The sequence below is a fragment of the Pleurodeles waltl genome, chromosome 8, assembly GCF_031143425.1.
Source record: "Pleurodeles waltl isolate 20211129_DDA chromosome 8, aPleWal1.hap1.20221129, whole genome shotgun sequence".
Classification (NCBI taxonomy): Eukaryota; Metazoa; Chordata; class Amphibia; order Caudata; family Salamandridae; genus Pleurodeles; species Pleurodeles waltl.
The window spans coordinates 652,013,722-652,025,783 of NC_090447.1; the positions used below are offsets into that span (position 1 = coordinate 652,013,722).

At 45.1% G+C, this 12,062-nt stretch overlaps 1 protein-coding gene across 3 annotated transcripts in view; it reads right to left on the minus strand.

Annotated features, from left to right (window-relative positions):
• The window catches only part of ACOT9 (acyl-CoA thioesterase 9), a 550,522-nt gene that overhangs the window by 41,702 nt on the left and 496,758 nt on the right, over positions 1 to 12,062 (minus strand). For all 3 annotated transcript variants that reach the window (XM_069204744.1, XM_069204745.1, XM_069204746.1), the window contains one exon: positions 8,674 to 8,824. In XM_069204744.1, the coding sequence (XP_069060845.1) occupies positions 8,674 to 8,824 (151 nt within the window). The remainder of the gene's footprint in view (positions 1 to 8,673; positions 8,825 to 12,062) is intronic.

The window sequence follows — 12,062 nt, forward strand, 5'->3', positions numbered from 1 at the left end:
ATTCTTGTCAAGGGAGATGCAGCAGGCCCTCAGAGTCACTCTCACTGAGATCCAGGACAGAGGTTGAAAAATATGGATTGGAGCCCAAATGCCCTGGACTCTCCTCTCCAGATAGAAGCAAAACTGCACCATATCCAGAATGGCTTTGATGAAGGGGAGCATCTGCAGAGGCGTCGGCTGTGATTTTGGTGCATTGATAATGAATCCTAAGGATGTTTACCGTCATCTGGAGGTTGACGACTGCCTGTGGTGAGCATACCTTCAAAAACTAGTCACTGAGGTATGGGCAGAAATGAAACCTCAACCTTTAAGGATGTGCTCCTATCACCACCATCACTTTTTTTAACACTTGAGGGGTGGTAGTATAGGAGCAAAGCTGGCTCTCTACATAGCATACTAAAATGAGTTACACTGTGCAGAGTGCAGTGGATCCCCAAAGGTTTGCAGAGTCAGAAATAGACAGGTTAGTGCTCTTTTTGTGGTAGTGTGGGCGAGCAGTTAGGCTTATCAAAGAGCTGTGTTAAGCATTTGTTGTACTCACCGAAGCAATAAATGAAACGCACACAAAATTATAAATCTGAGACCAATTTAGAAAAATAACAGTTGCTTTTATATATGCTTTGAACAACAGAACTTGTTATAAGGTAAGCAGTTTTTATATTAAAAAATACCTTGCTGTTTCAAAAATCGACACAGTGCAATTTTAAGAGTCTTCAATTTTAACCCATGGAAGGAAAACAAGAATGCAGTAAGTACATGACTTACAATCCCAGTCTTCAGGGTTTTAGACTAGCACTGGGCAAGGTTCAGTTTGCTACCAAGAGTGCACCCACAGCTGCACGGGGGCATAGCTCAAAGTAGGAGCTCAATGTTAATCAATGGAGACTGGGGGAATGAAGATGTGCTTCTCCCAGGTAAATACAAGCAGTGCCAGAAGTTGGTCTCTGGGGGTTGAGGCGAGCACCGGGGAGGCCACAAGGCAGCACCAAACGTATACCCTCAGTGGCACAGGGGCGGCTGGGTGCAGAGTGCCAACAGTGTCAGGTGCCCAATGCTATTCAATGAAGACGGGGTATCTGCTGAAGTGCTGCTTACAGATGAGTAAAGCGGGGTCAAGGGTCTATCGCCTGGTGGTGAGGTAAGTACAAGGGGGGCCACAAGGCAGCACCAAGCCTACCCCCTCAGCAGCACAGGGGCAACCAGGTGCAGCGTGCCAACACAGCAGAGGGCACCCAATGTTATTCAATGGAGGAGATGACTTTCACAAACAGGCTGCAGGCTCTGGCTGGGAGAGGTCAACTTCAGCTGCCCAGGTAAGATGAGATGCCAGGGGTTATAGGGACACTGACAGTCCAGCTCCCCAAGGCCCAGAGCTGTTGTTTGGCCTTTGAAACACTTTACCAAACAGGTTGCGGTCAGGGGGAGTCCTCGGATTTAGACTGCAGGTGTCGCTGTGGAGACCAGCAGAGGTCAGTCCTCAGTGGACTCTTGGTCAGAAGCACCTTCAAGCCACTTGGACTTGGGCCAGGGGTGTCGGTGCAGAGGTGGTGCCAGGCGGTGGTTTTGTGGTTCCTCAGGCAGACAACGTCTTCTTTAGAGATGATTTCTTTTGGACAGGTCCGCTGTCCACTGGAGTTCTTGGTCTTTATGGGAAGGCAGCCAGACCTCCCAAGGCTTTGGAGGTTGCTGGGCTGCGGGACAAGCCGTCTTCTGGGTGCAGGTTCTTTGAAGGCTGCAGACAGGCAGGTAGGGCTGGGGCCAAGTCAGTTGATGTCTTTAGTCTTCTCTGCTGGGCGACATCTGTATTGTCCGGCTCTTCTGAGGTCGACAGGAATCAGAGTTCTAGGGTTGAGGGGTGCCACCTAAATACTGAATTTAGGGGTGTTGCAGAGAGTGATAGGTGGTTGCCCCATAGGCTACTCACCTTTAGGGTGACTAATCCCTTCTTGTGCCCACTTCCTTTGGGAAGTGGCATAGCCCTAACCCTATTGGCCTAATTCCTTCCACACACGATGGAGGAATTTAAAAAGTAGTGTCCACTTCAGCTTGTACACCTTGGGGGTGGGACTGGCATGAAGTGGGAACTCCTCCTAATTTAACTAATTTTCCCACCTGTGCTGCTGCCAAAAGGGGGGTCAGTACAGCGGGGGTTGGTCATCTCCACCATCTGGAGGGACATGGGTCACAGTACAAACGCGGCAAAGCCTTTGAAGCTCCCCGCCCTGGAATGTCCATCCTGCCTGAGAGAGGAGGTAACACCTCGGCCCAGTGGAGGCTTTTGTCTTTGGGTCTCGAGAGCACTGGCTCTCACCTGAGGGGTCCAGGAAACAAGTCTGTGGTGGCTGAACTGGTCAGGACAAGTCAGTCAACACACTAGTAGGTTTTCAAGGAGCACCTCTAAGGTGCCCTCTGTGTGTATTTTTTTTAAATAAATCCATCAATGGAGTCAGTGAGGGTTTATTATCCTGAGATGTTTGACATCAAACATCCCAGGATTCAGAGAAGCCATCATGTAGCTGGGGAACCAGCACATGCGCTTAAAATGGCTTCCCTGTATACTTACTATATCTGAGAATCGACAGACATAGCAGGGGCATATCTGCTCATGCAGATATGCCCTCACATGTAGTATAATGCAACCTGCCTTAGGGCTGTAAGGTCTGCTAGAGGGGTGACTTGTTTAGGGGACATGGCACACAGGCTGTGTGCAATGTTGTGTTTTCAATTTTGGGAGCACCTTGTCACGCAGCCTGTAATGGCAGGCTGCATAAGGTTGGTGCTGAATCCCTCAGAGTGGCACAGGCTGTGCTGCAGCTCTGAGGGGGCGTTTCCAATATCCATGCCCTAGGTACCAGGGGTACCATTTACTAGGGGCTTGTAGGAGACTGAAGGGCCTGGTCACTTGGGGCTCGAGTGACCAGGTATCTTTGTTTTAGGCAAGGAACACTAGCGCTGGGGACCTGGTTAGCAAGAACCCGGTGCACTTAAGTCGAAGTTGCATCCAAAACCAGGCAAAAGGTGTGTGTGTGTGGGGGGGGGGGGGGACGCGGAAAGTGGTACTGCAACCAGAACCCAGCTCCCTACACTTGTGGCCTCTTGTGAAGGGCAGGTAATGAATGTGGCCCTACAGGACGGTAATGTGGTAATAAGGTTCCTGCAAGTCCAGAGCTACCATTCATACCTGGGTTAAAAGGAGACAATACCTGGGCCAGGGTGAGCATCTTGAACTTGTTCTAACACAGAACAGAATTGAGGGCAAAGGGCTTTAATGGAACAGAGCACACCCATGTCCTTTTTTGGCACTAAGAAGTAGAGGGAATGACATACCCAACCTGCATATGGCACTGACACACTCTCTATGGCTTCTTTGCCCAAAAGAGCCTGCTCTTTCTGTTACAAGGGTGACAGGTGGCCTTCTGGCAGCCAGTCGAGGGATGGCGGAAGGTGCAGTGCAGTCTCAAGAAATGGTAAACAGTAACTTCACTGAACAATTTGCAGTATCCACTTGTCTGAAGATATATACAAACAAAGTGGAATGGTCCCCCCACATCTTAAAAAATGCCCAATGTCCAAGATTTGATATAAAAGCTTCAATTCCTTTATTTCATCATCTCAACACAAAGACCGCCAATGCGTTTCGTTCATTTAGTATGAACTTCCTCAGGGCTTTTCTTACAGGTCCATCTCCCATTTTTTCCAATGTCAACACATAGTATTGTGCATGATGTAAAAAACATAAACCGAGAATCTCTCCCTAATATGGACCCCAGAATTCGCGTCCCTTGTCAATAGATCCAGCAACCACATTTTACTGTCAGTCCACCAAAAAACAAAACAAAAACAAAAAAACACCTTTTTTTGTGGACTGATCGTGAAATTGAGGAAGGTCATACCAAATGAGCAAAACACATTGGCTGTCTCTTTGTGTTGAGATGATGAAATAAAGTAATAGAAGCTTTTATATCCAAACTTGGACATTTTTGGGGATCTGGGTGCACCATTCCACTTTGTATATATAGTTGGTTTCTGCAGTAGCATCAGCATCTATGAACGGCTGATGCTGAGGAACGAGTGCAGTACATGCTGATATAAGGAACTATAAAGGAGGTGCGATTTGGAGTGTCCACCGTTGTTGAGGTTTAGTTGTCTCAAGAGATCACCTGCCACCCTGCCACAAAGTGTTGGATTCTGCATCCGAAAGGGTGGCTGTATGCAGTCAAGGGCATGGTAGAAAGGCATGGGTGGCAGTTGGAGGGAGGGATGCAGCAGAAGACTGGACTGCACAATGTCCCTTTACATTAAAAGACTGTGGTGATTATGGCACCTCCGTCAGCAATCATCGATATTGGAAGCCCCTGCTATTGTCCCGGAGGGGGCAAAACTGCTGGTGCAGCTGGCATTGAGGAGCAGAAAGGCCTTGGCAGCAAGCAGTGGCTCTGCAATTTTTGAAGCGCTCCAGGGTCAAGTCCAATGTTATCCCAAAAAGTCAGGAGTTGTTAAACAGCACATCCATATGCCTGGCCTAAATGTTTCCTGAAAAGCCAGTGGGCAGCTTTCAGGTGTGCCTGCAAATAGCGAAACTTGAGTCAGTAGTCCAGCTGAGGGAGTGATTGGTATCCAGTTTCCAGCGGATGGTGAACTTGGCTGCATTACGACCATCTTGCATGGCCTGAAAAAATATGGCCTGGGCCTCTTCCGGGACCATAGGCAATACCCTGGCATTGACTTGGCAAATGGCCAAACTCGTGGAGGAAAAAAACGGTTTGCCAAGAGACTCTATTCTCTTCGATTAACTTCCAGAAGGAGTAATGGAAAATGAGACTGGATTAACTCTATTGGCCAAAGCCGGTACCATTCAGGAGTCAGGTGCTGGGTGAGGTAAGCTCGGTCATCCAGAGCATCACAATGGAATCTGACAGTCTTGCAATGCACATCTGGGCCTGAGCAGGGTTTGACCCAGGTACTTACGAGCTTATAAGTAAGAGCCTCATTGCCTGCAAGTAGTACCTTAGAGCTCAACTGACCAGGCTGTAACGCCTCTGTCAGAACACCGGTTTTAACTTCCTGAGTGGGAAGTATAAGGTCAAAACCTCCGCTCCACAGGGAGTTGGTAACAAGCAAAAAACCCATGCCTTAGCGTCATGAAAGTCCTTGATTTGCTGCACCATCACCAATGGCCCTGGAAATTCTAGGTGCCGCAGCACAGGGGTCGAGATTAACTCTGAAGAAGAGCAACTTCGGGAGTGCAACCTGGAGGCATGATGATGTCCTCGTCTTCTTGGGAGCTCAAGAGTGGCGGAACGAGGCCAAGTCCTACTTGGACTTCTTGTGCTTCTTCTTGGCTTTGGCCAAGGTCTAAAATTGTGAGGATGCTATGTTGCAGGAGCAGGTTCCAACCCTGAGCCATTGTCTTGCAGTGCTTCACTACAAAGAGCTTTGCTTCCTGGTCCCAAACAGCCTTCGACTACATCAAGACACAGTCTCTCCAGGCCTTCAAATAGTGGTCTGACCCCAGGCCCCACATATGGATAGGTCACAGTCATTTGTTTGCAACAATTCCCGCAGGGTTTATACCCGTATTTATAGGAGATGACTACTTCCCTTGCACACTTTTTTGTTTTGTTTTGTTAATCAGAGTTTTGTTATAGAAGTGTCTCAGATGAGTCTAGGGGTATCTCCAGATCCATGACTAAAATTAACTGATATCAGCGTGCATGGGTTGCACCTGTGCTGGGTAGGGCTGTGCGGGGCACTTACAGCACAGAACACCTTCCAGCGCTGAGAGGTACTGATGAATGATTTTCCAGATCTAGTCAGATGCATCTGGAAGTACTCAAAAGATGAGGAATCTGTGGTTAGACATCTCTACCAGAAACTGAAATCACCTAAGAGACATTGTGAAGAAATGAGAATCAGAAGAGAAAGATAACTGCATGATAATTGGTGAAGTTGTGGGCAGGCCTAGGGGGGACATCAAACAATAACACAGGACAAAGAAAAAAGAGAAAACAGAGATGGAAAGTTTTAGTCCAATGAGCTTGATGTGGGCAAATATTTCCAGGGAGAAATGTGTAATGGCAAGTGATTATTTGAAATGGTGGCAAAACACCGTCCCTCTTATCAGAATGAAGGAGGGGAAAAGGGAGGGAGGATAAGAGTTTTGTAGCTCAAAGAAGAAGCTTTAGCAAGGTCAGGAAGAGGTTTTTTGAATCCATGACTCAGTAATGGATAAAAGGTCAAGATCAATATCCTGTACGGGGCGGAGAGGTTTAAACTCTGCTTGTAGATCGAGCGAGCACTAATGAGAATACAAGCAAGTTACAGGGTCAAGAAGGCTAGAGGTTATCACGGGGCTGTCAAGGAGTTACGGACAAATGAAACCTGTAATGATTTGGGGGGTCCTAGGGTTGAGTGTGAGGAGCTTGCCGGGGGAATACTGAAGATGAAGGTTTACTGTGTAATTCGGATAGTGGCTGGCACTGTTAGCAGGCGGGTGCAAATGCCAGCAGCATTGCTATGCAGGCAATTCACATCTGGCCGAGCAAGACAGGTGGGCAGGTCACCCACTAGAGCTTGATGTAGTCTAGTAACTCCTGGTGTACTGAGATGAGCCACTCCACTGTACCCATTGGGAATCAAAAATGAATTAAAATAAATGAGAAATAAAACAGAGAGCGAAATTAACCTAAACTAAAATAACAAGCCCAGCAAGAACGCAGGGGGTGAATTCATATAATAAATTCAAATAATGTATTGTGCACGACCCAGGTCAAGGTTGATTTAAAAAACACTGGGTGGAACATAAACCAGCATTGGTCATTGCTGCAAATCCGTCAGCCATGTGTCATCTCCCATATCATACAGGTCATACACACCAGGCAACGTGAGGCAGGTTAGCTGGGCCAGAATTATATGAAATTAACTAGAGACCGAAGGGTCAAATAGTACTACTAACTGAAGCCGAGCAACTCCTGGTGCTGTGTGCTGAGTCACTCCATTACACCTACCGAGAACCACAAATTAGTTAATTTAAATATCTGCCAATTTGTCGTCTGTGGACTGACAGTGTCTTGTTAAAGGGGAGCAAACGCTTGGGAGCTTAAAAGGTAGACTGTAAAATGTCCATCAAAATGTTATAACTTGGCTCCTAACGGGGCAAAGTATGTTCTAGGACTTCTGCGGTCTAGGGATCCACTGTGGTAGAAATCGGCACATCCTGCATTGGTGAACTAGACAGGTAAGGAATGTCCCCTTCTGGTGAAGTATCCAGATCAGTGGCATTTTGTAAATCAAAATATAGGCCAGCATTTGAGTCAAAAGGAGGAAGTAGACTGCCAGCCTCTGAAACATCATCCTCTGAACGACCATAATTCTTTTCAAGCATGGTTACTGCGCTGCAATCTGACCCAAACAACTACTCTTTCTGGTCATATCTCTGGGCCTTTGGAAGAGGTTAACAAAGCAACTAAGAACCTTTTCCTTGGTCACCTGGATCATTTCATCCTATATGCTGACAATTTGAAGACAGAACCAAATGTTGCACTAGCTGGTAACCAGTAGTAAGTTATAGTCTGAGAATATAAGATTTATTTCAGTCTGGCTGCCATTTGACTATTCATATTTATGAAATAAACAGATATAATATTTCATCTAAGCATTTAAGAACCACTGTCCTCACTTTGTTAGGACAAACGTATTGTGCTATAGACAGCAGTGGAGATAAAAGCACTAATATCTTCCACTTACCATTTTGTGTTATTGAATGCAAAATGATTGGAAGACGACGTTGGGGGTGGGTGGGGTAAATCATTTTTAAAAGCAATAAATGAGGTTTACGACTCCTTCAGCTGGATCCCTCGATCCCTAGTAATATTTTTTTTACACCGCGCAGTGTGGACTCCGCCAAGGTGAGTCACGGGACAGAAAAAAAATAAAATAGTAGCTCTTGCCATCTCCATTTTTTATTTTTGATAAACCATTTTAAATGACAAAAGGTAACCTCATTCAAAATCCAGGCTATGTAAGGAAAATGAAATTTATGTCACCCAATATGCACCTGTGATCAATAATTCGACTTGGCTACGCTGCCTCTTAAATATGGCGCCCACGAGCAAATGCCACTGAATAAACAGAAGACGTAAGCACAAAATATATTTTTCGTATAAACAAAATGACATTTTATTCTATGAAAATACCCATAAATTGTACACAAAGGTAATTAATTTTAGACTACAAAGTCTAAGTAAGAAAGATCAGGATGCTTGCACAATTTTGAATCCGGAAAAACATTACTTCGTAACATGCATTTATAAAGGTTTGCTCGAAACATCTTTTATAACCATGACTGTACCCCAAATTAACTTGAGGTAAAACTTTATTGATTTTTTTAAGCTCGGCATTTCAGAGTTACAGGCAGTGAATTAGATTTTGTGACCCTTTCTGTTATCTCCTCATGTCAAATATCTTATAGAAGACATCAATTACACCCAACTGCATGAAGTGCAAGTCAGCGAAGTTCACGTTACTCAAGATTGCGTTCATTATAATTATCATGATAAAGCAGCAACACACAGTAATATAATGGTAAAGAGAAGCATAAGTAAAGCCACTGACACATTCAGTAAAGTCTATGCCATTTCAGACATGCATCACATCATCAAGTTCAAAACTTACCGCCGTAGGTTTTTGGGACAATTTGTGGGACATCGTTCTCAGTCATGAATGTGAAGTGGAATATATTAGTGGTATGGTGTTGTCGAGTTGTTGTATCAAAAATCTCGCTGTGCACGCGGACCTGCATATAGTTTTTCTCTGTGTAGCACACCTACGTAATTCCAAACATTGTGATATGTTAATACCATTTCAATAGCAAGATCACACACATGCTTACACTCCTAAAGACGGAAAACGAGGAGTTCTGTCACAATAAATTACATTTCTTAAGTGCACTACAAAGGGATCTTACACTGAACAGCCAAGTATGAAGCAAAGAGCAGTATTTAATATTTATAGACAACGAAATTCAACTCTTAGTGTATTACTCCTTTACTGATGTAAAGCTAAACAGTGAGTCTAAGTTGCTGAAACTATTTTGTGAGGATAATTACATATCTGACACATTCGGATTCAACTCATTTGGCATATCAGAATTTAACAATTTATTCTAATTTACTGAAGTTAGAACTTTCACGATGTAACATTTGAACTTCATACATTATCAGAAAACACTGGACCATAAGCTGCTAATTATATAATTTTTCATTGTCTAATGCTCTCTAGTAAGCAATATCAAGTACCTACTACGGAAATTATTTACATAGTGGTTAAAATGCTGCTTAGATAGCCTGTTCTTCCTGTAGTTATAACCATCATCCACGAGGAAGCACAGAATATTTCCTGCTAGACATCACAAGTAAGCGCCTTCAATAGAGAGGAGATCCCAGGGACACGCCCATCAACATAGAAATGAAGTAAGGAGTCCAGCACCTATCGCTAGAGAGAGGACAGGAAAAATAATGTACATTTTAACTGTATCCCTAATTGGGGTTTTCTAACCATAACAGTAACTTTATAGACCATAAGGGCCAGTAAATGCATTGAAGCTAGCTACAAAACTGAAAAGATGCACTTCATTTGACACCAAGGAAGGGTCTTGGGCAGTTTTCAGAACACCGTCAGGGCTTTCCATCATCTGCATTTTCACCAAAAATTGGTGGAGCAGGGAAGGACTTTTCGTTAAGGTGTTAAGGACAGTAATTCTGTAAGGACTGTCCTTAACACCTTAATGAAAAGTCCTTCACGCTCCACTAATTTATGTTGAAAATAACGATGAAGAGAAGCGTGGAGTATCAAGTAAGTGGGACTGGTTGGCACCAAATCATCAATTCCTTCAACCGTTCCTTGACATCTTTCAGGCGAGCCTGGAAGAACATTGACAATTTGTAATAATTCACCAAAGATTCAGCCAGTTGTTTTTGTTTTTTTTCATGTATCAGTTCATATGAAAAATGTAGCTGCCCACACCTTTTGATACTATATGGAAATGTACAGTTCTTCTGCATTAGTCTGAGCTCAGTTTGTAGGAATACTTCCATGACAGCGAACACTTTAATCTGCCCTCCTCTTTCGAGGGAAGTGTCATAAGAAGAAACAACAATTAATCAATTTAACTCACTCTTTCATTTTAAGTGCAAATGGTGAATGCAACTTTGTTAGAAATTGGGTTGTTGGTTCATTAGGGTGTAAGCCCTGGTCAAGCAGCAACCACAATTCTAGTAATGCACAAGCAAACCCTGAATTAACCTATACTCACCCTCTGGTAGCTTGGCACAAAGCAGTCAGGCTTAACATAGAGGCAATGTGTAAAGTATTTGTGCAACACTCAAACAGGAAAACAGTGAAACCACCAAACAAAAAGATTCAACATCAAGTTAGAAAAATAGATATGAATTTAATAAATAAAACGAGACTAAAATGACAAAAAGCAAACTAAGCAGAACCGTAATTATATTTTAAAGAATGAACTGTGATATACCCCCTAAAAGTATAGATCGCCAACCGTGGCTATCTGGTTGCGCTGGACTGGGTCAAAGTGAAAAGTTCAAGCCGCCTGCGAAGGAGCATTGATCGGATACAGTCCCAGATTATTCCCACTGAAGTTTCACCTTCTCAAGAATTGTGCCAAGAGTCCTGTTTGTGGGGAAAAAGTTCGCCAGGAGCAAAGAGCGTTGGTGGTCGACAGGGTGTGAGGAGCAGGCCAGGTGTCGCGGTCAGATGAGTTGGAGCCTCATGTTGGCGATCCAAGCAGGCAAGTAATGCTGGCTGTGTGAAGAGATTACCTTATGGCTTCTCACACTGGATTTCCAGGTGAGCTATGGGGTTCCGGAGCCAACTGGCCCATTTGTGAAGAGCCTAAAGCTTGAGGTAAAGAGCTTAATAACCAATTCCAAGGGTGCAAGACCTGAGAGCTGTCTCTTGTGGTGGGGGGGGGGGGGGGTGTTCAGGAGCTCACTAAAGACAGGTCCATGAGCTGTGTGGAACCTGTTATGTCCCTGAGGCTCACATCAGGAGGCAAGCAGACTAGCCCTTTGAGTCACTGGGGTTTTGGGTTCAAGTTGCTTCCCATGTCCAGTTCTTTCTCTCCAGGCAAGAGGTCAGCAGGTCAGCACAGCAAGGCAGCAGCTCCTTCAGTGTAGCAGTCTAGCAGAGTGGCAGTCCTTCTTCTTGGCAGAGTATCCATAGGTCCAGAAGTGTACTCAAGTGGTTGTATCAGAGGTCCAGTACGTATACCCAGTCAGGCCTTTGAAGTGGGGGTGTAGGAAAGTACCCTCTTTTTGGCATAGTTACCCCCATTTTCTGCCTGTTGTCAGTGTGTTTGACTGTGTCTACTGGGATCCTGCTAACCAGGACCCCAGTAGTTATGTCCCTCCTGTAAACTGTTCCTTTTTCTTCCCACAATTGGCATACTGGTCCACTCATGTAAGTTCCTAGTATATGGTACCTAGGTACCCAGGGCATTTGGGTTCCAGGGGATCCCTATGGGCTGCAGCAGTTATGCCACCCATAGAGAGCCCATCCAATGGGTTCTGCAGGCCTGCCATAGCAGTCTGCGTGAAACGGGTGCATGCACCCGTTTTCAGTACAGTTCACTGCATCAGGTCACTGTAAGTCACCTCTATGATAGACCCTCTCAGCCCAGAGGGCAAGGTGCAGGTACCCGAGTGTGAGGGCACCCCTGCACTAGCAGAGGTGCCCCCACAAAGTCCAGATCCATTTTCCTGGACTTTGTGAATGCGCATGTACCGGACATAGGTCACTACCTATGTCCAGCTACATAATGGTAACTCCGAACCTGGGCATCTTTGATATCAAACATGTCGGAATCATACCCCAATACTATTGCAAGAATTGGAAGTATGATTCCATGCACTCTGGGGGCTCCCTAGAGGACTCTCAGTAGTGCTACCACCCTTCTTACAGGGTTTTCCGAGGAGCCCAAGCTGCTGCCACCCCTAAGACAGGTTTCTGCCCTCCTGCTGCTTGATCTGATCAAGCCCAGAAAG